Raw genomic sequence first — 27,621 nt, 5'->3', positions numbered from 1 at the left:
TACTTATTTTTATTTTATGCTTTTTCCTCACAATGTTAAAACATAGGTCCTATAGATAACTTTCCAAAATTAGATCAAAATTTTTGATATACCATTTTTTGGTGTATTATTATTTCAATACTAAAGGCATAAAGGAGGACTTTTAATGTTTTGAAATTTCTTTGTATTCTATAAAAAGTATAATTTTGCTTCTTTTAAGTTTAAAGTATCTTTCTAATGAAATATACTGTATAGATACATAAAAAATGTTAAAGCTCAAGCGTCTAATGAAAATCATTACTGAATATTTCAATTAATGCTTCAATTCTTAGATTAGATTTAAGTCGACAAATGTGTTTTAAGTATTCTCTATGTTAGGATCCTTTTAGGAGAACAATAAATATTTGCTTTCGTATACTGTTCTTGGCATACAACGTGTGTTAAACATAAAGTTAGGGAAAAGTTCGTGTAGTCGATATTTCTTTTTGTTTGTTTTGGTTTCTCCAGAGTAATAAAACATGCTATGAACAGCTCAAATTCTAAAATGAATATATCATATGAAAAGTCAACAAAAAGGGTAAAATGACTTAAAGATTCATATTCTAAAGCAAACTATGATTCTTACACAAAAGTCAGCCACACAAGTTTGTCTGTTAATCTGTGTAGAGAAGGCCGGACACTTGTGATGAGCTCATTTTTATAAAACAGCAAGTTAAAGAATATAATAGGACACATTTAACTTTAAGTGGAGCAACAATCTTCTATGTCCATTGGGACGCACCAAATATAACTGGATTTCTAGTTTACTTTCATAAACCTTAATACTTTTTAATAATTGGCTTCATACAGTTTGTATTATTGTCAAACAATGAAACATCAGGTTCAAATTTTTGTGTTTCAATTTAGGTTTTCAAAATCATTCCATTGATGTCTTTCAAATATTAATGGGAGGAGTACCAACAAAGCAGTACTTTAAATTTCAAAATAATCTAAACTTCTAGGAGAATAGATTTTTTTTAAATATGAGAGAATTGGATATACTCCAATCTAGTTTATTTCATGCCAGCAACACTCTTATTTTTCTAAGATTTAGAGTTGTTTCAAGCAAGATCCTTGTAGGAGAAAAAAGTCTCTTATTTTCTTTTTTATCAAAGCTGAGTTTCCTCCCGAGAGTCTTGGCCTGTAGTATTGCAGATGCTGTTTTTTCGACTGGGTTCACCATTTGGTAGGTAGGCCAGTGGATCGGGTCGGATTAAGTATCTAAGAAAAGAAAACAAGGCAAATAACTGTAATCAAAAAAACTAGTTCACATTGACACTTTAGATTGTTACTTTAAATTTATTTGTTCAGTGTTTAAGGTTATCGAAACTTGTCTCTATGTAACGTTGGTGGAAGGACTTGCTGTTTATTTGGCAAGGGCTTGTAATAATTCTACACCTAAGAAGATTATCAAGATGAATGTGGATGAATGAAGAATCATTATCTTTCAGTTAGGATCCATTTCACCACCTCCATCTTTTCAAAAGTTTATGTTTTATTTTAGTATTTTGTTGATTTATTATTCTTTTCTTTGGCTATTTTTCTATCAGGATACCTAAATCCTAGCCATGATTATATTACTCAACTGCTCTTAGTGTTATTTTTACCATTTCTAAATAAATTTGACCTACATTATTCTATAGGCTTTTTAATTTAAATATTCTATGATTCTATAAAATTAATGATTTCATAAACGCTCTGGAGGATATTATGCCTAGATAATATTTTAATTGTTGGGAAATTTATTAACCTAAAATTCAGGTTATGCTATAGTAAGAAATTGGACAGAGAAAATAATTCTCAATTCATTCTACTAGTAAATAGGAAAATGTTCACCTGCCAAACTCACACATTTCGATAATGTTAGAATTTGTTTCAAGTGAGATGTTTTACTTCAGACAGTCAAGTGACATGAGCGTCCGTTTCTTGAGCATGTCTGGACTACTGGGCTAGGTCCTGGGAATACAAAAAACCATACATTTCTGACCCCTGCAGAGGATTAACAGAGTATAATTTATGAAACACATAGAAAGATTAAAAAGAAATTCCAAACATCACAGAAAGACGAAAAGAACAACAGTGAATGAGGGAATAGTTTATTGAGGAGGTTGGATTGATGGCTTTCCAGGCTTAAGTGGAGACAAACGGAGAGGAAATGGGACACAGAAAAGGATGCTCCCAACACGTTTAGAAAATGAGTTTGACTTTAGAGGACCGGTTAGACCAGGAGATGATGGTAGGTAAATTCAGGAAGAAACATAGAAAGCAGCTAATAAAGGACTTTAAGTTTCAGGATAAGTAGTTTCTATTTCTGTTCCAAAGGCTTCCCACTGGAAGCCACTGAGGTTTTGGAAGGGAGAGAAGGAAAGTAAATATATGTAATGCAGCATTCTAAAAGTCTTGTTCAGGTGCAAATGCAATTAGTATTTCATAGTTTTATAATAATGTTTGGAGTTACAAAATAAATGGAGAAACTATTTTAAAAGTGGGGACTCTAATGAAGATTTGTACTTCTCCTCTTAAAAACCAAAGGAAAAATATTCATAAAATATGTCCCTTAAAAGAGCAATTTCAAGCACTACAGTCTATTTTCTTGGATCAAATGAAAGTTGAGATTAGCATCCTTGGATCTATTAACTAGATTTTGTTATCCAACCACCTGCTTTATAATTACTTTGAATATCAATAGCATAGTAGATCAATGAAGAAAACTAATAGTGCACATTAAGCTTTTTAACGCCATATCACCTAGTGATTTATTGTTCTTCTAATCAAATTATTGTTGCACCTTCATTTAAAATGAACCTTTGAAAGTGATTTTTTAGAAAAACATAAAAGTTATGAGTATAATCCATTATCCCTTAAATTCATTGATGTAGCTGCAAAATTTCCTTTCCCTATTATAATCACTACTAAAAGTATGAGTCTAATAAAATAAATTTCTTAAATGCATTTTTTGTACTGCTTGTCATGGTAGCATATTTTCTTGCTCCAGTTATACTAAAATTTAATTATCTCAATGCAAAAAAACAGATCATGGCAAAAAAGAGTTGTTTTTTTTGTTTTTTGTTTTTTTATAGCAGTCAAGTTGATGTTTTAGCTTAAAACTAATAAAAAATAATAGCATCCAAAAGGCAGAAAATTCCATGCTTATTTTACCTGTATATATTGTAACATTATATGTTTTATTTTTACGTTTCAGTTTTAAAAAGTTTCAGGAATTATTTTGAATTATAAGATCTATCTGATGGAAGGATTTGTATTGATACATAGACTCAAAAGGTTAACACTATCTTCCCATGCCATCAGAAATAATCATGGAAAAGAATTATATTAGGCTCAAGAAACTTACAATTTGTTATGAAATAAAAATAAGGTAAGCCCAACTTGAAAAAAAATATATATAGTTGATAATTTGAAAAAGAGGCATATGAAAGTTGGGACTACAAGGGCAGATTTAATAAAAATTGCCTGATTTTATGGGTTAAAGGAAGAAAGACGTGTGTAAATATGGACACAAGAAAAACAGAGCAGCTTTGTTGTATTACAGTCATATACTAAGTGAAGTCTCCAGAATGGGCAGTTGAAAGCCAGGTGCATCACAAATAAGATATTTTCATCTAGCTTAAAGTGCTCCAAAAATTCAGCATCCCCACTGGATATAAATTTTGACAGCCGCCTGAAGAACTCTAGCAGCTGGAATTACCATTCATCAGATTCCCCCAAGTTCCTATACTCTAACCAGTATCATCAGATGGCAAAATAAAGCACTATTAAACTTGCTAGTTGTATCTTAGGTGCCTTATAAAAATCTTTTCACACTGATTTTGGGTCAAAGTTACTCCTGCTGATGTATTTTCCTAAGAAGCTTTTGAAGCACATTCGTCTTTTTGCCCTAAAACTGAGCAGTACTCAGCAGATCAATATTCATTCTTCTACTTTTTCTTCTTTATGTATCGTTTTTTTTCAAAAAATCATTCTCTTTTCAGTTTTATTCATTTAGAAGGTGAAAAGTAACTAGTTTCTATATAGAACTAGCTTCTTTCCAAAGCTTGGTACTGTATCTCTATATGCTTTCTAGACTTTTCCACTTAGCACATTGAACAATGTAAACTCCAGCTCAACATCTCTCTTTTCTCCATACCCAACGACTGCTCTTTCCTGCTTGAAAAAGTGCCTCCCTATACTGACTTGTTTCAGTGAAGCAGTAATTTCTTTTGCAATCACATAGATCTGAAATCTGAAAGCCATGTGAGAGCCCTTATTTTCCAATTCCCAGACCAATGAACAAGTCTCACTCTTTCTGTCCATAAATTTACCTCTATAGGATCTTGTCTTTACAATCCATCATACAGATGTTATGACCGATTCTTATCTCCATCCTGCCAATCAATTCTATTGCTTTTTACAGAGCTCTTCTAAAAAAAATTGAACCCTCCAACCCTAGCCAAAATCTCCCACGAAACTGACAGCATCTAATTGCTGGCATATTACTAGCTTTAGTTCTAAATCACTTGCATGGGTCCACTTTATGGTCTGCATCACAGAATGTTCTCACTCTTCCTAGTCACTGACCTTATTACTTATTTCCAGGTTATAGATACAAACACATCCTGTGGACCTAACACCCACCAAGACTTTTGAATCTTTGGCATTTGTTTTATGTCACCAATACCTGGAGTTAACTACCCTGTGTAAGCAGCCCTTGGTGCAGCTCAGCCTTAGGACCATGAACCTCAAGCTCAGATTCTTATTAGGAATTTCTCACCTAGGCTTACACCTACAACTGTCAAAATGCCTTTGCTAAAATCCTGCTACTTTCTTGCTCATATATCCAAGTGCTGCCCATTGCCTATAAGGTTGAATATCAATTCCTTATTTTGTCATCTAAGGTCCTTCCAAAGCCAGGTTTAATATGTTGCCAATATTATGTTTAACTAATTAACAACAGAGACGTTAATAATACAAAGCTTTTACTCTGGTCAAACTGGGCTCTGTAGTATTGCCAGCTGGCACGCATTATGCGATGCCCAGGCAGTGCATTTTCTCAAGCCATCTCCCTGTTCTGGAATGTCCCCTCCTCTCTCTCCACCTGCACAAATTCCATCTACCCTGAGTGTCTAGTTCAAGTCCGTCGTCCTTTGTAATCCCTGTGGCTCACAATAATGGCTTCTCGCCTGAATTTTGAAAAGCACCATCTCACTTAATCAATGCTTAAGTCATGTGATAAAGTCATATATATATTGCTATTAAAACTTTATGCTTAAATTGTAGTTTTGTTAATTAGAATGCAAACACTTTGAAATCAGGGAAAATGCCTTATTTGTTTCTATAGAGCACACTTTTAAGGCAACACTAGTACAACTGAACATGCATAATACATAGTTTTTGATGAATCAAATTACTACCACAGATCCTTTCCTAATAAGGGTTTTGACCGATTTTACCTTGGCTTTGAGAAACTCTCAGGTATTTCAAACTAGCAAGTGTGGGATATTTTAGGTTTTCCTTTGAGCTGATCTCTTCTTATTCCACATATTTTCTATTATTTGTCCAAATGTATATTTGCTCACAAAATACAAAATTCATGCTGCTTTTTCCTTCTTTTATACTTCTACCATCTTACAATGCTTTTATATAGTATTACACACAGCAATATACAAAATGCATTTGTCTATTGAACACAAAAATTAGACTTTGATTTCCTAAGCATTTGTATCACAAGAAAGATAAGGGGCTATTATGGTGGAAATAAAAATATAAAAGTAAATAAATCAGTGGTTTTCTGAAAATACATGCCTTATGTGAGATCAACTTACACAACATCATTCAGCTCTAGTCTGGTATCTGGAGATGGGTTTATCAGGATGTAGGAGAGGGTACTTTGATGATCGTTCATTTCATCTAGAAGATAAATAAATGCCAAGTTTGTTATACCACTTACAGAAAATTACAGGAATTATTGTAGAGTGTCTTATCTTCAAACCATAGAGCTGTCAACAATAACTTGCTATAGTTTTGTCCACAGCAGGATTGTGTATAACTTTGGCTATTTTCAAATTACTGCCACTGGAAATATCTGACAGGGACTCAGTTTTTATTCCAATAGATGTTAAAAATAAAGTATCTAATTTTGTTCAGAACAACCACAGTTATAATCTACCTTGTAAGCTATTACACTGAAAAAGTATTTCTGTTAATGAAATAGCTAGACAAGATGTTTACTTAATTTATTATGCTTTAATAATTATAAAAAAAATTGTGGTTATAAATGGCCATCCCAGACAGGAACATTCGTATGGGAATTCTGCGAAAAATCGTCTAATGTCCTTGTGTTTAAAAAACACAACAGAAATGTACCTAAAAAGCATGAAGGCCCTAAATACGTTTGACTTCCTTACATGATATATCTGATATAAGACATGGTAATGTTCTTGCCGAATGCAAAGAATCCCGTGGAACAGAATTTAATTGTAAGTTTTAAGGTAAGTGTATCACGGGATCCTTTGTTTTTTCTCTAAAACAATACATATTTTAAAAATAAAAAGCTGTGCCCTTTAAGTTTTGTCAATTCACTCTGAAAACATCATTAGACTTCAAGTATGGAGAACTGAATTGGCACTGAAAAGGAAAAGAAAATAGCTTTGGGATTGAGATTTTTTAGCTGCTAAGGCTATGAGAAGGTGTAAATATAAAGCCACGTGGACACATACTCAATAAATATTAATCTTCCCAAGGGTAAAGTTTTGAGGCTGGGAGGGTACTGTTTCAAATCCTGCTCTAGAGCCATAGTACTCAGCTAGCCACTTCAGTTGCAGACAAGCTTGGTTCCTAAAAGTAGTACTAAATTTTGCAGTTTGATCCAAAATCTAAGAATATATTTCTTACTAATAGAGATATATCAATACTCAAGTAACTGCCTAAAATTAAAGATCTTTTTTAGGCCAACATAGCTGATCCTGATAATTTCCTACACTGGAAAATATATATTATTTTCATAAAATAACATCTACCACTAGGTTTAACTAGAAACCTGTCACTTGACTGTGAAAGACAGTAATTTCGGTTATGATCTTTCAAGTTGATATCCAGATGTGCCTTATGCTTAAGTCTGTAAATGAACGTCCTTATCTTACAAGAAAGATAAACTGCAGTATAATCGAACCCACCATAAGTTTGCCAGTAAAGCTATTATAATCATAAGATTATCAAATTAATACTCAAATAAAGGAATATATTCGGTTGCATATCCCAGGGGCAGACACAAGGAGCTGTATCCTGTCATGGGGATAAGGTCGCCAGGCAAAATAGAGAATGCCCTGTGAAATCTGAATTTCAAATTGAAAATTAACAATTTTTTAGCATATATATATATATATATATATATATATATATATATATGCCAACTATTATAGGTAACACGCTTATACTAAAAATCATTTGTTGTTTATCTGAAATTTAAATTTAACTGGGAATCCTGTATTTTTACTTGCTAAATCTGCCAATCATACCTGGGGGACGGGGTGGACGGCTAATTCAATCAGCTGGAGCTTGGAATTCCAATGAATATATAACGATGAGCTTACTCCAAATAAGGTGCAATTTCAACTCAAAGCATATTGTACTGGCAGAAGATTACCAGAATCATCTTTCTACATAAAAAGCAATTTTGACTTATGTATTCTTTTTGAGAAATTTCCCCCTTGTGTGAATTTCCACAATAGCTAAACAAAAGAACAGAGGTTAACAGTGCATTCTGGAGACTAAAGCAAGATGCCCTGAAATGTGATAGGTCATTAGAAAATCTCCACCTATTTGGCTATGTATAACTCAATTTCTCGTGTAAACAGTGGCACTGTTGAAGTCTCATGTAAAGCAGTGAACATTATTGAACAGTGGCATTAGAGGGAAAACAATTTTAACAAATAACTTCTCAGTTAATATTGATACTCAACCCTTCTCCTTGATTATTAACATGATGTTGTACTCATTTTTGGTTCCGGGATGAAGTCAAAATCTTATTGGTGACTTGGTATGCCTGTTACAAATGTAAAAACTGTCTAGATAACTGAGAACTTTACAGCACTAGATATAACTATCGTGTCTGTTCAAGTAGATAGTTTGATTTTATCTTTCTGAAGATTTTTGTTTTGCCATGGACTCCAGGAATTGGAGCAAACATTTTGCTGATGTGCTCAATTCAATGATCCCATAAGGTTTATATGGAAACGTGGGTAACATTGCAGTCAGAATTCATCACTCCTGGTCTTTCCTCACCCACCCCTCACTGACCTCCTCAATGTTAACAGAATTAAAATAAATTGCTGAGTTCAAAGCTGTTCTCTTTCCTTCTGATGCCTGCCTTGCTGTAGGGTTCACCCTTGTCTGCTTGTTCTCTGCCGTGCTGCTCTGTCTGGAAGTCCTACAGTTCACTCTCTTTCACTTTGTGACTTTATGTTTAAGAATTAGACAGTGAGCTTTTAAAAGCCCATTGTAGTCATCTATCAAAATCACATTCAACAATCTAGTTTTATCAGCCCTAAGTCTGGTATTTTTTTCTCTACCAGTTATTCCCTACATATTTTTTAGTTATTTCTGAATTCTGGAGGGGGAAATATGGTAGGTTTCCTGTATTTTTAAGACCCTATCATAGTCATCACCATTGGTGGTGGCAAAGACATGAATGGATTAAATCTCTTGGGACTTCCCTGGTGGTCCAGTGCTTAAGACTCCACGCTTCCAAAGCAGGGGGCGCGGGTTCGATCCCTGGTCGGGGAACTAAGATCCCACATGCCGTGCAGGCAGCCAAAAAAAAAAAAAAAAATTGCAGATTGACCCTCCATATCTGTGGGTTCCATATCTGCAGATTCAACCAACTGAAGATCAAAAGGCTCTTTACCACAAGTATAATAACATATTTAGCAAAGAAAATAAATTTACTTAGGAAAATTTGGCTCATGAACCAGAATCGAGATTTTATCTCCTACCCAGCAAAAATATCTACTAAGGAAATCTATTGTGAGGATATTCAATGTGTTCTTAATAAGCAATCTCTGACCTTGGTAAAATAAAAAGCACTATATCATTTAAAGTGTCTTATAGAAATTATTGTTCATCATTGACATACTTATCTTAATAAAACTATTTTTCTTTGAAAAGTTGAAAGAAATGAAGTAGAATACTGAAAACTTTAAAAGAAATTTGAGAGTCAAGTTAAACAACTACTAGTAGTATTTGCCAAGAAACTTATTTTGCTGTATTAATTAGCATATGTAATTATTCAATCGAAATCTTCATATAGGAAATACTCTGCATAGAGTGTTTCAGGTAAATAGCATAACAGAAAGGATATAGATGTATATTCCTATTGTTCTTACATAATAATTGATTGAATCCCATTCCACACACATGAGTTTCATATTTTTGTTTTGTTTCGGTTTTTAAAACGTCCCTTTTGAAGTATTTTAAAAGCAGTTTTAAAAGAGGAGAATAAAATTTGATAAAATAAATTTAAATCTTACATGTATTTGTGTAGGTTTCGTTAAATAAGACTGCCAAAAACACACATCCATTGTGTATTGTTATCAGAGAAACATTTCAAAGAATACAAAGGTATCAATGAAAAGCTCTGTTAAGAACAAAGACCTGAAACCAGAGGGCTTGCATTGAAATCCTGGTTTCCCAATTATGCTGAGACCTTAGGCACATTACTTAATTTCTTAATCTTTCTCTGTTCAGTTTCCTCACCTGTAAAATGGGGTAGCAATAGTTTTTTGTCTTAAAGCTTATTATTAGAATTAAATGATAAATGAATAATAAGTATAATTTAACATTAATACATCAGAATAAATATACAGTTCTTAGAATCAATTCTGATTCAGAATATCAAGTGCTGTATAAAGGTTTCCTATTATTATCAGAGCAGGCAAATTCAATCCATAACTTGTAAATAATAATTGTACCTATATTATGATATGAAGGTGTTGGCATGCAAAGATAGGGGAAGAAAAGTTTGCAACAAAGAACAACAAATGGGAAAGGCTGAAATGGTTGAGTTTAAGTTGCAGAAAGCAGGTCCTTGAGAATGGACTAAACAAGGAAGAGTTAATTGGAGACAATGTCAAAAGGGCAAGCTGGGTCCAGACCCTGGAGAGCTTTAGAGACCTTCATCAGAAGTTTGAATTTTAGTCTAAAGGCACAGGGAAGCCATTGAAAAGTTGTAAGGATGGGAGGTTTGGAGGCATGATCTGATTTTGTGTTGAGTATATCACTTTGGCTGCTCTGTGGGAAATGGACTTTGTGGGGGCTCAAATTTGCTCTCAGGGATAGTAGGAGAATAGTACAGAAGCCCAGGGGAGAGATGATGGTGGCTTGGGAGCAATGGAAATGCAGGAAATTTGGGAGGAGGGAGGGAAAGATAGACGGAGAGCTTGAGAGAGCAAGAGAGCCATAGAGAGAGAAAGGGAGGGGAGGAGAGAGCAGAGTGAAGGAGGGAGGAAGGGAGGGAAGAAGAGATGGAGATGTTTTAGGATGGACACCACAGCATATCTGAATGCTGATGGAAGAGGCAAGTAAAAAGGAAGAAATTGGTCTGTACCAGCCTGAGAGCATATTTTTTCTTCAGTGACACAAGAAATACCAGAGAAAATACTCTCCGTTGCACAGTGCTTATCTCCCCAACAGGGTCCAGTCCAAATAACTGGTAATAGCACAACCTAGAGATGATTTCCCTTTCCCCTCACCTGAATTTCCATCTACATTTTGTGTTATCCACCTATGAAATGGGTTAGTTTTTCAGTGCTGATTTAACTGGTTCATGTATTCCAGTTTAGTATCAAACTGTGTTTATGAGTACAACTATTTTGTTCATTTTACTGAACTTACCAGTCTATTTTCAGGGAAGAAAAGGTGGCTAGAGGTACGGATAAAAGAATAAATATATTTAACCACCTCTACTTAAAACGATTTTCATAACCTTTCGATAATTTGGAACTACTTTATGATATACAAGATAAAAAGCAAGAAGTATACTCTCTTAACCTCCCTTCATATAAACATCCATAAATCAAGATGAGATGAAACAATTAGCCAAACAAGAATGATATAAAGCAAAGCTTCAGAAATCACTCATTTTCAACTGTCATGAGCCTCCCCATCACTTACTAGCTTCATACACAAAACTAGTTACTTTAGAACTCAATTTTCCTTTAAAATGGAGTATTTGATATTTCTTAACATTTAAAAATCTATATTACTACCTTGTATAAATAGTAAAAGACCAAAACCCCCTGGCTATTTTTTAATGTGACAGAGAATTCAAAAAAAGTGAATAATGTGTCTAAAAACATACTATTTCTTCAATGGTTCAGGTTCGGTTTTGTTTTGTTAAAATGCTTTCTCCACTGCCCCCCCTCCCCTAAACAAGTATTGACCTTTACAGCTATTATGTGTCCCTAGTGAATGGAAACTGCTCAATAAATGCTAGTTTCTTTGAAAATATTATTACAATACTTTACGTTAAGTGATGTGGGGTGAAACAGTACAGATTGTCTGCAAAGTAACAGACACAGGTACACTTTAAAAAATAGAACATTAATTACATTCACAAATAATGGGTTCAATATATTTTCAGGTGAATACTTCTAAATTTAAAACTATGATCTAGTTGATAATCTGAAAAAGTAAAATAAATACACTTCTATACAGAAAGTCCAAAAGGTTTTGGAAAGACCTTATTCATTTTCGTTTTAGTAGTTGGATACACTAATTTAAACTTAAAGGTACTTCACCTGAAATAGTATCTGAGATTGAAGAAAAATGTATTGAACGTATTATCTGAACAATTTAAAAATAAGTATATAGCATGTTTTTCAGTTTTGCAGCTAACCTGTAGTACCACCGTATGACTTACCAGAGGCATTTTTATGATTAGTTGATAATCATAATTTATCACATGATATTCATTATTTTATTCTCCAATTTAGTCATTTAATAATGTTAACTGGGCATGATTATAGTCACAAATAATTCTAAATCTGGGGACAGCAATGAACAAGACAGGCAAAGTCTATAGGTTTACCTTTAACACGTTAACTGTAAACTTCCTATATGATTTTAAGCATATCATTTAAGGTATCTTTGGATAATCATCATTGTTCTGTTTATCTCATAGACTTATTGGTAAAACAAAATAAGAAATTTACTAATTCTAAATGCACATTCAATGAGTTTTGATATATGCATAGAATAGTGCAACCTCTATCATAATTACAACATAGAACATTTCTATAATGACAAAAAGATCCCTCTTAACCCTTTTGCAGTCAATTCCCACCTTTCACCTCCAACCCCTAGAATCACTGATTTCTAGGAACAATAACTCTGCTAAGATCTTACAGTGTGTTTCTGTGTGGCTTTTTTTTCCCTTTGTGTAATGTTTTTGTCAGGCATCCAAGTTATTGTATGGACCTACTTTAATATTAATATAGCTACTCCAGTTTTCTATGGATTTGTGATTACATGAAATATAATTGTATGCTTTTACTTTTAATCTATTTCTTTGTTCACATTTTAAGTGGGCTTCTTTTAGGCAACACAGAGCTGGATATTGCTTCTTTTAATCCCATCTGATGCCTTCTACCTTTTAATTGAAATGTTTAGTCCATTTATATTTAATATAAATATAGTTGAGTTTAAATCTACCATCTTGCTAGCTGTGTTTCACTTGTCCCAGATGTTCTTTGCTCCTCTTTTCTTCTTTCCCTGCCTTCTTTGGATTAATCGAGGTTTTAAAAAGCTCTTCATATGATCATTCCATTTTATTTGCAGTATTAGTTATTAGTTATATCTCTTTGATTTAGTTGTGTTGTAGTTTCTCTAGACCATGGGTTGACAAATTTTTTTTCTGTAAAGAATGAAATAATAAACATTTCAGACTTTTCAGGCCATATGAGCTCTGTTTTACTTATTAAACTTTTTAAACTGTAAAGTGAAAGCAGCCATAAAAAATACAAAAACTAACAAGAATGGTTGCTTTTTTTTTTCTCCAAAAACTGCTGTGCTGCAGTTTGCTGTCCCCTGCTCTAGCATCTAAAATATACAGCTTTAACTTTTCGGTATCTACGCTTAAATAATACACCACTTCACATGTAATATAACAAGCTTACTACATTATAGTTCTATTTCTTCCTAATTATTTGAGTTATTACTGCCATACTTCTTTGCTTCTACATATGCTATATACCTTACAATGTTTGTTATAAACAGTAAATTATCTTTGGACAAAATTTTAAAAATAGAAATGTATCTTTTACATTTTCCCACATGCTTACTTATTTTGTTTAGATCTAACTTTCCACCTGGCATCATTTTCCTTCTATCTTAAGAACTTCTTTGAACAATTTTTTTAGACTGCAGAGCTGCTGTTGACAAATTTTCTCAGCATTTTTTCCCTAAAACTGTCCTTACTTGCTTTTAGTTTAGAAAGATATTTTTACTATGTATAGAGTATTAGGTAGACTATTTTTTCCAGTACCCTAAAGAAGTTTCTCAACTGTGATTTGGTTTGAGAAGTTTCTGACAAGAAGTTCGCTATTGTCCTTTTATTTGTCTCTCATTCAAAAAAAAAAAAGACCTCCTCCGGCTTCTTTTGAGGTGTTTTATCATTGGCTTTCGGCAACTTTTTATATTGTGTCTTGGCATTATTTTATTTGCTATATTTATATTGCTTGAGTTTCACTGAGCTTCTTAGATCTTGAATAGAGTCCCCATCAAATTTGGAAAAAAATGTTGGTCATTATTTCTTCAAATATCCATTCTCTTCCTCCTTCTGGTACTCCAATTACATGATTATCTGATATTGTCCCACAAGTAACTAACACTATTTTTTCAAGGTTTTTTTCTTTTCTTCTCTATTCTGCATTTTGGATAGTCTATTGCTATGGCTTTATGTTCATTGATATTTTCTTCTGCAGTAGCTATTCTTATGTACATCCCATCAATAAAATAAAAGTATACATTTTATTTTGAATACTGCATTACAAATTCTAAACTCTAATAAGAGTTTCATATCTTCAATTTCTCTCCTTATTATTTTCCTGTTTCCCTCTACCATCTTAAACATATAGACAATATTGTAATAACTACCTAATATTCGTGTTTTCTGAATCTGTTTCTGTTGATTGATCTTTTTCTACTGTTACAGGTCATATTTTCTAATTTGGGGTCCACTTACATGACTTCCAGCCTGTAAAAAGCTTAACTCATTTGTTAACCTTTTCTCCGGTAACAAAGTTATATGCTAATTTCTTCCAACATCTGCACACACTGATTTATATTTTTTCTAGTTATTTAAATTGAGAGCATAAACAGTCATCATAATTGGAAATTTCTTCTTACTGATTCAATGCATTTAGAAAGCTCATTCTTTGCTCTCATTGATTATTTATACTCAACTCATAATAAAATGTTGGAAGTAAAAAGTTCACTCAACCAATTAAATTTTTTTCTCAATGACAAGAAAATATTTTATTTTATTCAAATGGCCACATTTTTCTTACACTTATGCCAAAACACAATATTTGAATTTCCAGTTGTAAAGATAAAATATATGTATATTTAAGTGCAATTAAGTTAACCATGGTGTTAAATTATGTAAAAATATTGATATCATTGAGAAATTAATGTTCTGGGAAGGATATGATACAATTCCATGAAACAAAACTTTATAGTTTTACTTTAGGGATATATGGAAAATTCATTGCAGAAATAATTTCATTTACCATAAATCATTATCAGCTCACCAATTACCTCCTTTGAAAGCTTCATTACTTTAACTATTAAGAAAACCATTGAGTTTGTTTCTTTCTATTAACATTCTATATACAGAATGAGATTAACATAAAACCCATGGATTTATCCTTCTGTGTCTGCCTGCCACCTTGTGAGAATGGGTCAGTTCTGGAAACATTAAATCGTCCATTTTCTAGAAATCTATACTGGCAGTATATACTGATTGTACATGTCAACACTATTGTACTCATTTATATTGGGAGATGGAAAATGACATATTTCAAAAATCAATAAAAATCCAGTGTCAATTTCTTTTGAAATAATAAATTGTTGTTGAAGTCATTACAGTGATCTCAGATACTTATATTATTCCTCCTAAATACTAAATGCTGTAAAACACGCTAGAAAAATATCTAGATTTGATGCCTTTTCCCTCTTTGGTAATTTGTTTTAGGATAAATTTGTAAGTAATCTTTTACTAGAAAAAGGTACCTGAGCTATTGTTTAGAATTTGGGGGAATTTTTTATTAAAAGCCTATATGAAAATGGTCAATGATTTATAAAAGAGTCTAAAAATAGAAGTTGATGGTTTTACTATTACTATTACTGTTACTATTACTACTACTGCCATCACCATATATATCATACATTTGGGTGGGAATAACAATCCTTTCTTGTTATTTTTGCTTGCTTCTATTCCATAAGAAAGAGGATGACTACGAATTAAGTCACCATATTAACTATAAAAAAAGCTCTTGGTTAACCCATCCATTATTTCAGGCAAATTATGAATTTACTTAACAAAGAAACTAAGGCTTCCTGATGTATGTAATGAAAGCCATGTCTAACTAGAAGTTACTCTTTGTCACTTAAAAGGATTTCATTTTTTTCCCCCTCGGCATTCCCTCATTTACTAACAGTATGAAACGTAAAACAAACCATGTCAAAATCAGCTAGAATCTGTAGCAGCGGTCACACCAGGAATACTTACTTGCCGATTTATAATATTAAAATATATTATATTTTATATAATACAAAATATCTTATAAATATTGAATATTAAAAATATGCATCATTCTAAGTGCTAATCATTAAGAATCTGTCAACAGTTTTTAAGAATAGTTCTTAGTGAGTATGAAAGCCAAATAGATTGTTGAAGAATAATGCCAGTTATTAACAGAAAATAAAATAATAACTATATATTTGCAGCACAGTTTATAGACTGAAAAATCTTTTGTCACATGCATTCTATTATTTCACATCTCACCCCTTCAGAAGACCTGATTATCCTTATTTGATGGTTGAAGAACATGAAGTTCAGGGACACAGTGACTTACCCAAGGACACATGGCCAGTTAGTATATAATGCCATGATCTTTGAGGTAAATAAGTTTTTAAAGTTATATCGAAGACGTTTTCAAAAAAATTTCAATGAAAAGCAGGCAGAATTTGTAGATTGTCATGTTATTTAATTTCCCAAGAAAGGCAGGTCCTCAAATTCTGTCTCCCAAACCCTTGGGGCCAGATGTGTACCAGAACTGAATTTTTTAGATTTAGAAAGTAATATTGGGCACATAATGTATTTCATGTAATACGCTCAGTTGGGCCTGAAGCAACAGACAGTTTCATATTTCTGTAGCAAACATATGAATATTCACAATAAATCTGATAAAGGATACAAAGAGTTTCAAGCAGTTTGGATCAGGTTCAGCATTTATACAAGTTTTAGTGTCAAACCTGCTTAAAAATTCAGTCTTCAGAAATTTTGGATTTTAAAATTGCAAGTGAGGGATTATACACCTGTTATCTCATTAATGTCTTTTGGGGGATAGGTATACGTTTATCTTAGTTAATACACGCACAAGCATTTATAGTATTTCAACCTAACCTGTAGAGATAGGCATGTCAGGAAATAAAAATGTTATCCTCTGGTTTTTAAGAATTACCTTTCTTTGGAATTGAATACTATAAAAAACAAGTGAGAGGTAATCCATGCCTTCAGGAAGCATGGTTAATTATCAAATATTAATTTAGTGACTTTTTAGATTTTAGGCATTTTTTTCAGTGTTTATGATTTCCTATTATTTGAGATATAATTAAGTTTTTCTTTAAATAGTATAAAAATAACTTTTCTAATGTATCATTTATAAAGCAGCATTGTTCTACAAGTTTGATCATTCGAAGTAATTTTCATGCAAACACTTAGTTGAAAGCTAAATTCAGAAAGAGGACAGAGAAAGAGGATCCAGGAAAGGATATTGCCGTAGATAGAGCAGGGAAAATAAGAATCCTTTGTATGTTACAGTGTTCTCATTAAAGGGGTAGAGAAGGAGAAATGTGTGGAGAGTAAATGTGAGGTAATAATGCAGAGACATGGAATGTAATTAGTAGATAAAAGAAAGAACACAAGAGAAAAGGTGAAGACTAAGGGGTGTGTGGGTGCATGCACGTGTGTGTTCATGTGTGTTTCTGTCGGGATTATGGGAAGGACACCTGATTTCCTTGGAAGAGGAACTAAGAGAAAGGAAAGGGAGAAACATGAAAGATTAGGAAAGAGTGGGATTAGATGACAGAATCTGGATTTGAAGGAGCCAGGAAGAAGTAGGATTAAAAGCATAGGAAAAGAATCCTTTCTTTTCATCTGGAGCAAACAAGTTAATTATAAAATTAACTCAGAAGAAGAAGCATCCAAATATAGCTAGGCAAATATTGAAAAAGAAGAGTGCAGTGCTCCTAGCCCTACCAGATACCAAAGACTCTAATTAAAACAGTAGGTGTTTTTGTCAGAAGAGGCAGACAGACCATTGTAACACGACAGAAAGTATAGAAATAGACCCAATAACAAGTACAAATTTAGGATCTGCTAAAACAGGATCTAAAAATCAATAGAATGGGGTGTGCATTTTAATAAGTGGTATTGTATAACTAAATATGAAAAAATATCTTAGATAATACAAAACTGTGTTCCCTTGCTCACCATATATACCAGGATAAATTCCAAACAGATGGGATATTTAGATGCAAAATGTGAAACCAAGTAAGTAATGAAAAAAAAATAGAAGAATTTCTCTCTAAATTGGAAGAGAGAAAAGTGTTCCTATTACTTAAAATTGATCAGGAATAATGCAAATGCTTTAAAAATTGGATTAAAATATTAAATAATAAAAGTAAAGGAAAAAGACTAAGCTGAGAAAGAAATATCTGCAATTAATATCCATAGTTCTAATTTACCTAATATATAAGCACTTCTAAAAATATTAAGAACAAAAAATAAATCTATAAAAATTGGCTAGATGTAAATAATTCACTAAAAATGACTCTTAACCACATGAAAGGATGCTTGACCTCATCAGAATAAGAAGGCATGCTGAGATACCACTTAAAAAAATCTATTAGATTGGCAAAACATGCAAAAGTCTAACAACACATTCTGTTGGCAAGGTTTTGAGAAAATGGTCTCTCATACTTCGCTGGCAGAAATGCAAAATCATACATATTTAAGGAGGAAAATTTTTCCAATAGCAAAATTTTATATGTATATACACATTTAATCTTTAATCCAGTAATCTCACTTTTAGATATCCATCCCAAAGACACACTGAGAAAAAACACAGAAAGATGTAGGCATGTGCCTATTAATTGCAAGACTTTGTAATTAGAAAAGACAGAAAGGACTAGCTTAATAGACTATGCTACATTTATACAATGGAGCATTAGGCACCTGTAAAAAGAAATAAGAACTATTTCTATATTCTACTAAATCAGTGATCTCCAGGATATACTGTTAAGTGAAAGAAGCAATGTGGGAAAAAAAGAAAGGAACATATCATGCTACCATATATATTTTTAAATTTATAATTAAAAATGGAAGGATAAACCATAAAGTTAAAAAAGGTTACTCACGGAGGAGAAGGAGATTGTGTGGCAGTGACAGGGACAGATGTTAAATTTCTTTGAATATGACTTGTATTAAATATTTCTCTTTGGACTGTGTACATAGTTTACATAACTAAAAAACAAAATTAAATTTTAGAAAAAGCAATTCTTAAACACTGAAAACAGAAATGAGTCTAAATTTATATCCAATTGATAGTATAACCACATCAAGAAGAACTTTTCCATGACTTAGAATAATTTTACTAAACATCCTTATTGGGCTAGTATATAAAGTAAAGAATGCATAAAAAATGCATTTTTAGCAATTATAGTGTTAATATTAGCATTATATTATTATTCTGAGACTGTTTTATGTATATTGTGAAAAATACAATATGATTTTTTATAATTCCATCATTTCTATTGTTACTGACAAGCAGTAATCTAGGTGTAGGAAAAAGAAAGTACAGATATAGGACAGAAAAAGTTAAATAAAATCCCTATAGCCTGCATTTTAATTGTAAGTATCCATATGAACTGGTGAAATAGTTTACCTATCTATCTATCATCTATCTATCTATCTATCTATCTATCTATCTATCTATCTATCTATCTATCTATCTATCATCTATCTACCTAATCTTTTAGCTCTCCACTGAAAAACTCAGAAAAAGTGACAAACACAGTAAAAATGAACATCTCTGAAACTTGGTTATAATCTTGAAATACCATTTCCCAATAAAAGAGACAGGATCCTTGGAGGGATGGCTTATTTTAGGTGGGGAGCATTTAGTCCTACAGAGAGCAAGGGAAGTCGATCACAGACGGTTGATGTCATGACAAAAGGACCCAGGAGGCTTTTGAAGAAGCTCCCACTGGCCAAATTTAGAACAACATGATGAATAATCTAATAACATATGGATTAAAACATATAAAATACATTTAAATCTAGGAGTTCATAATAATAACAAAAAATGGTTAAAAAAAGAAAAGGCAGGGAATAGAATGGGCCAATTTAGAGTGGAAATTCAGAGTCTAGGAAACCACAGGACAGAAAGTGAGTTTCTTCAAGAAATAGATTGCAGTAGGAAAAATACAAAATGAGGGAAATTAAAAATGATTTAATAAACTTGTCACCCATCTCCATGCACAGACCTTCATTAATCCTGATTTAAATAAAGTCTAAAAAAATTATGACATTTGTGAGGTCACTGGAAATTTGAACAAGTGAATACTCGATGATATTAAAATTATTTTTAAGTGTGAAAATGGTAGGTGGCTATATTTTTTAAACTAGTACTTAAATGATAGAGGTATCTACTGAAATATATGAGGTCTGAAATTTACCTGAAATTAATATGAGACGTGAAGGAAATTTGTAGGCATATACATGGAAGAAAATAGGCCATGAGTTGATAATTGTTGAAGCAGAAAAATGAGTATACGTGGGTTCGTTATACTTTTCTTTCTACATTTATTCATGCTTGACATTTTCTATATTAATTTTTTTTTTTAAATCAAGAATAAGACAGAAAGGTTAGTCTCGCACAGAAAGGACACCGTTTCCTCTGAAGCTGCAAATATTCTGGCTTATTTTTAAAACACTCACCCTTCCACTCTTGCCATCATTCTCAACAGACGATTATACCTCTTACTATCACGTGAAATATTACTCAACTTCCTGTCAAAATACCTACCTGTTTATGCATTTTAAAAGTCAGATTTTCCTCACTTCCAAATATCTAAGCAAGGGCTCCGACTGTGATCTCTTTCCTGTATTTTCTTTCAACTTCTCCACTGGTGGCTTAATCTTATTTAAACATGCTCTTACCTCTCTGACCTTAAAAAAAAAAAAAGTTCCTCTTCCCTCTCCACTTTCTCATCCAGATTCTTCCAGATTTCTCACCTCTCCTTCACCATGAAATTTCTTAAAAAACATCCACTGAGTCAGAGAATAGTTGTCTCTCAAAAGACATTTGCCTTGTCTTCTTAAATATTAGATTTAGGCCACTGAAAATGAAACGTACTTGCTTGCCAATGGGACACAGTGGAAATGGTGTGTGCAACTACTTGGTAATATCTTTTAATTGAGGAGACAACCCTTTCTTCTCTGGTCTCTGCCTCCTTCCTCCTGGATGGAATTTCAACATGCGTCTTGTACCGTGATATGACTTTGGCAATGGAAACAATAGATCATGGAGCAATAAGACAGAAGACTAAATTTTCAGTATCTTGAGGTCCCTAATATATGAAATCCACTATATCTAGATCTTAATTCATCCTCAAGCTACTCAAATCTGGCTTTCACACATGCTATCCAACTGATACTATCCTCACCAAGGTCAGCAATGACCTATCACTATACTTTCTGCACTATTAATCACTCCCTCCCATTTCTCTACTGCAAAATTTTAACATTTTTTTCATATCCTAAAACACATAGGACATACAACTTTATATTACATTGGGGTAGCAGACAAACCTGCTTATGACTAGAAGTGACCAGCTTCTGACCAACCCAGGCCCCACCTGGCCTTTGAAAGGTATAAATAATCAATGTAACAATAAAACATGTCACCAACTGATAGCATATTATTGTACTATGACACATCTTTTGGGTAATTCAGTTCTAGACACTTCAGCCTCTTGTTTTATAAAGAAAATACTTCTTACCTTAACATTTCAGAAAAGTATTTTCTAGAGTTCTCTTGTAGTCCTTCACCTGGGGTTATTCCATCTACTTCTATGACCTTACTTAAAATCTATAGGCTGATGACTCCCAAGTCTATATACACATCTCATTTGTTCTTCTTGAGCACCAAACAGCAGAAATCTAGCCTCTTACATATCATTATCCATTTGAAGTCTTCCAGGCACTCAAATTAAATGTATTATCTTCACCCCAAAGTATTCCCCTTCTTCTAAGCTCAGTGAATGTCACCACCATGCACTTACTTGCTCCAGCTAGAGCCCTCAAAAGTCATCTTTTGACTTTCCCTTTTCTCTCCTTTCTGTCTCATATCCAATAGGTCAAAAGAAATCTAGTCATTCTCTTGAATCAGGCGACTCCTACTCAAGAAAAATCAGATTATGACTCGTGGTTAAATCAATCATCATGCATTGTGTATAAAGCACTTAAAAATATTTCAAATCTGTAAAGCGCTACAAAATATTGACACTAATGTAGGAAAAATAAGTGGTCCAGTGGATACACAAAAATATATGGAGTCAAAAGTCACAAGTTAAAGGACTGACTTGCGTGTATACTAGGTTGGGAGACCCAAGTAAATTGTTTATATTTGAGACCCTGTTTTCTCATCTTTAAGCACTCTATTTGTTCATGCAATCAACATGCAGCTACTGGGTTCCTATGTGTCAGGAAATGTGTAATTGGTTTAGGGATACAAAGATTAAAGAATGAGTAAGACATTTCCTTCTTCCCAAAAAAAGAAAAAAGAAAGGCAAACATGTAAAACAATAATTGTCTCATAGCATGTATTCTGCTTGAAGACAACATTGCCCCCAAGGGTGCAAAATGTGTTGGTTTGTTTTTTGAGGTGGGCAAAAAAAAATTCCTTTTTTTATGTATAAAGCACAGACAGACACACAGTACTTAGACAGACACACGGTAGATCTGTGGGATTAGCTGAATGCCAGTTCTGGGCTAAGCACATTATTATTAATTATCCCATTTGTCCTTCACAACAAAACCTACAACATAGGTATTATTATTTCTATTTCACAAATCAGAAAATGGCCTTGAGAAGTTAAATAATAACAAACAAACAAATCTACCAGCTGACACTAGAATATAAATTCCATAAATGCAGAGGTCTTGTCTGAATAGGTCATTGGTCTATTCCGAGTGCCTGGAACAGTGCCTGACACTAAGAAGGCAACCTAATAATATCTGTTGAATGGATGAATTATTGTGAGTTAGGAATAAATGGAGACGTTCAGAGGCCCATGATGCATTAGATTCCAAATCTTGTTTTCATAATCGCTATGTTATTAGAGGGTCCCAATACAGGATTTAGAATGGATTGATGGATCTATGGATAGATAGATGGATAGAATGGATGGAGAGAGAAAGAAGGAAAGAAAAGAGAAAAGAAGGTGGACAGTATCTGTTCTTCCTTCCTGTAAGAATTAGCATGAGAATTAAATTAATAAATTTACTTAAAAAAAAAAGAGAGAATGGCTAAATGCAAGGTAACTGATAGAAGTTTTATTAGCAATAACATAGTATGCTTCTCTGATGATTCTCCCATGCAGTCAGTTCATGCATCTTGTGTCTCTCAGAGTCAAACTATTATTTGACACACTGCCTTCAGGACCAGCCTGGGGTTATAATGTTCATGAAACACAGCTGGAACTTGGATGGATAATCACTTACTAGAACATTAAAAAAAAGAAAAAAAAATACCTGAATAATAACTAGAAAAAGTACATGTAATTATAGGACTGTAAGAAGTACAATCATACTTAATGTCATTAAATTGGCAAAGAGCTCCTAATATAATTTTTAAATTAAGATTTTTTCTTTTAATTTGTCTCAATATAAGACCTTTTGTGCTTATATTAAAATTATTCGTCATGAATGAGTCTGTACTACATTTTAAGTAACTGAAATATCATTATGAATTTCAAGTACCTATGGAATCCTGACTTCAACATATTTCAACTTTATGTCCTCGAGCAAGATCTTTTACCTCTTGAACTTCAACTTCTTGAAGGGCAAAATGGGACACACATCTAATCAGTGTTTATAAGGAGTAATAAGAAAATACACATAAAGCACCTAACGCAATTCCTGGCATAGATTAGGTACTCAGTAAATATGCTTCCTTTTCTTGTTCAAAGAAACACAGGTAACTTCTTTTAAACTCCATCCAATTCAATGATTAACATTTCTCCCTATGTACACTGTTTCAAGTTGAGACTTTATTAATAAAGATGAGATGGGGGCAAATATGACATTTATTCTATGTTATCCTTAAAACCTACATGATACTGACATCTTAGCTCCTGATTTACCCAAGTTATGTATATATATACATATATATGTATATATATATAACAAAATAAAACACCTTATTTATTATTTGATTTTCTCATATGTTGACTAAATTTCCTTTAAATAAAATTCTTATAGTGATAAATGACATATTTTAAAATTGTCTTTGCATTATTTATTTAAGCTGTGCTATATGCAATATATCTATATTACAATCACATATCAACATAAGAGCATAGCAATCATTGGGACATATCTGCACTGTATGAAATCAAGCACTATTTGAGCTTCAGATTAAAGCTTTTGAAGATTCTTTGTTTCTGGATCACAACAAACTGAACAAATTTTATAGAAACATTTTGGTTCATCTGTGGCTCATCCATTTAGTTACTTGTCAATGCCACACATCTATTTTATCCCAGGGCCTAAAATAAAATGTGGTTTGTGTGTGCGTGTGTTTGTGTGTAAAACAGACTTTGGAGCCAGACAGAACTGGATACAAATCTCAGTCAGGCTATTAACAAGCTAATTAGCAAGTTACTTGACTTAGTTTCCTTATCTCTAAAATGGAAGATTTTTTGTGAAAATTAAAATTAAGATAATTCTTGTAATGGGTTCAGCACAGTGTCTAGAGACCTGAGCAAATACTTAAAAATTTTAGCGCTCTCTTTTTAATAGCATTGTTATAATCGTCTCTAGGAGATTAGACATGTGTTACTAGTCCCTTCAAATTGACCTGTGAAACAAAAATGTGATTCTTAAGTTACTGAATTAGAGCCGGCTCTGTTACAACTAGCTGCAAGAAATCACAAGTCCACATCATACAATACTTGTAAGGAGCATACCATATCCCACTGTAGAAAGACCCAAGTGTTTCATTCTATTTTTCACAAGTTCAGCAAGCTCTTGTCTTTCTGACCTCCTGTAGAGGTTCAGGCGCTGCTGGGTTATTTTCTCAGCTGTTTTACCGGAGTGTTTGGGACCTTTTCTGCTCAGTCTTCGGGCCCACTGCATGCTCTTCCTCCTTAGCAGGGGATGGTCGGACTGGTCACTGGATGTTGAGTTGCGGTGGTTACTTCGGTGGTGACCTTGCTCTTTGGCGTCTTTGGTGTCTTCCCACTCTTCCACACTGATGGATATTTGAGACTTTAAAAGAAATGCATGTTGGTAATTAGATATTTTAGGAATCATGTAGCCTAGAGTTATATTCTTATTTTTTGCTAGTATCTTAATATAATTATATATCTCATGAGAGTTTTTACAGAAAGAGCAAAATCATAATCATTGATACTAATTTTCTGCTACTAAAAAATTAGAAAATATGCTTTTTGAACTTATATTTGAACCAGATAAAATATCCTTGCATCCTCCAATATCAGTTTCTTTATAAAAAGAATTTAATTTTTTATGTATCAGAGTTATCTTATCAAATGACTACTAGCATAGAGTTGTTTGAAACCACAAGCAAAAGAACTAGATATTTTATAACTTTATTCAAATAAAGTCAATGTAATGGACTTTTCTCAATTTGCTCCTAGTATTTCACATGAAATTTAAATAAGGATTATAAAAGTTGTTTTATTTTTGGAATTAATAATATTTTTTAAGGTTTTAAAATTATTGCTCTTTCTAAAGAAGGCATTGGCCTGAACTTTATAAAATGTGAATTTCTTTATTTGTTCATATGACCCAGAGGAAAACAAAAAGTACATTTTATTTAATTCATGCATTAATTATTCACCACATAAAATGTTTTCTGATGGAAATATTACAATATATTTCAGGAATTGTTCTCAGTGTTCTAAGTGAAAATGTGTTGTAAATATTAGTATTTCACAAATGTATTCTAGAATCACAAATAAAACTTAAATCAGGCTATTCTCCATAGGAGGGAAAAACAATGAACATATTCATAAAGTCTATTTTGATCTACTCTTTTACTACTAAATCTGATTTTAAAGTAAGAAGCTTTCCTTTGATTATAGGAAAGTTTCCTGTTTCAAAATTGTTGCTTTTCATACCAGGAAGTCATATGAACTGCAACACGGTTCAAAGCAGAAAGCCTTACTTTCTAAAGCATGCACATGCAAAGGGACAGCTTCCTGCATTTTATTCTGCATAAGAGCCATGTTTAGGAATCCTGTTGTGTTTCCTGTCTGTGAATGGAAGTTTGAGCTTCAGCTACAACATGCATGTGTCGCTGGCTTCCAAACTAATAGAATTTAAATTACCAAGTTAAGTAAGGTCAGCAGGCAGATCCAACAAGATCCTTTAAAAGTGAATATGAATTATGGAGGCTCAGTCAATGCCTTAGACACAATTCCGAGTGGCAAGCTATGCAATCGTCTCACACTTAAATTCAATAAAAAATGTAAATATTCACTCACATTTGTTCCAAAACAGCACTGTAGAAGAGTGATATCAAAACAATTTGTTTAACCTTCATAGCTTCATGATAAGAGACTATTTCTCTCTTTTTTAGATTGAATTATTTCTTTTTTTAAAAAATTAGAGTATAGTTCATTTACAATGTCATGTTATCAATAGTTTCAGGTGTACAGCACAGTGATTTAGTTATATACATATATAAATAATTCGATCTAAACAAGAGAGAAATAGTCTCTTATCATGAAGCTATGAAGGTTAACAAATTATATATATTATACATATAATTTTTCAGATTCTTTTCCCTTATAGGTTATTACAAGATATTGAATATAGTTCCCTGTGCTATACAGCAGGCCCTTGTTGGTTACGTATTTTATATACAGTAGTGTGTATATGTTAATCCCATTGGGATAAGAGAACATTTCAACCAAAATATAGAAACCTCATTTTAGCTATAGAAATTTAGGTTGGAAGTATTAAAAATTTTAATACCATGGTTTTGCAGTAATGGATACCTTTATATGTCTTAACTTACTCTAGTTTTACCTGGTTGATAATATACTGAAAATCCTCTTCTCTGAAAGTAAAATACATAAACCCTTGAGTAACATCTACCATCAGTAAAGAATATCAATCTTTGTTCAGTAATTTCAGTTTATGTGTACTTTGTGGGAAAAATGAAAACATGTTAGTTCATTCATATTTAGATACTTGGCTTGCAGAGATTCATGAATCACAATATTAAGTTTATTTGAAGTAATCTTTCTAGTCATAAGTCCCTGTAATAGTTTGATTCCTACAAATATGTGGAAATAGTAATCTTGCCAGACCAAATACTCAAGATATTATGCCCATATAATGTCACTGACAATTCAAGTCATGGAACCGTAAGTTTATAAATATTTCAAGGGAGAGATTGGAGATTCGCTTCTCTTCCAGGTAGAGGATACAATAATATTTGTCTTTGTGAATGCTTCCTCTTAGTTATGTGTACCAGGAAATATATCAAGTATATATTAGCTAAATAATACTGGATCCCCTATTCACCATTGTTTTGAATTCCCTAGGGAAATGATATCATGATTTATACAAAAAATCCATAGGACTCACAAGGCATTTTTATCATTATTTCAATAAAAGTAACATCTCTTTTTATATATCAGTTTAACTAAAGAAAAAGAGAATTAGAAGGATTTGGGGATCAATTTTAAGAAATCTAAACTGACAATACATAGATTGTTCTCTACATGTTTGGAATTTGTATGCCTTTCTCCCATCCTTCCAGTATGACATAATAAAAAGTACTTTGAATTTTTCTGCATTAAAATACACAAATTTGATTGATATTTTGGATATTTCCTAGCTCTGTGCCTACAATAAACTGTGTAACCACTATGTAACATGAGAATAATGATGCCCATTTTCTACCTCATAGAAATGTTGTGCAAATTCATATAACACATTAATATATAAAGAAAACATGTCACCTGTAACCTTCCACACATAATAATAATATTAATATATCCTAGTAA

At 32.6% G+C, this 27,621-nt stretch overlaps 1 protein-coding gene across 1 annotated transcript in view; it reads right to left on the bottom strand.

Annotated features, from left to right (window-relative positions):
- Positions 1–1,064: 1,064 nt before the first annotated feature.
- Positions 1,065–27,621, bottom strand: part of KCNT2 (potassium sodium-activated channel subfamily T member 2) — a 379,130-nt gene continuing 352,573 nt past the window's right edge. The window contains exons 25-27 of the mRNA XM_061185285.1: positions 24,547–24,847; positions 5,838–5,922; positions 1,065–1,239 (exon numbers count right to left, since the gene is read on the bottom strand). Coding sequence (XP_061041268.1) covers positions 1,128–1,239; positions 5,838–5,922; positions 24,547–24,847 — 498 coding nt within the window. The 3' untranslated portion in view covers positions 1,065–1,127. The remainder of the gene's footprint in view (positions 1,240–5,837; positions 5,923–24,546; positions 24,848–27,621) is intronic.

The sequence above is a fragment of the Eubalaena glacialis genome, chromosome 3 (genome assembly GCF_028564815.1).
Source record: "Eubalaena glacialis isolate mEubGla1 chromosome 3, mEubGla1.1.hap2.+ XY, whole genome shotgun sequence".
NCBI classification, from domain to species: domain Eukaryota; kingdom Metazoa; phylum Chordata; class Mammalia; order Artiodactyla; family Balaenidae; genus Eubalaena; species Eubalaena glacialis.
The sequence above is the reverse complement of the archived record's forward strand: the minus strand, read 5'-3'. Positions and strand labels throughout refer to the sequence as shown.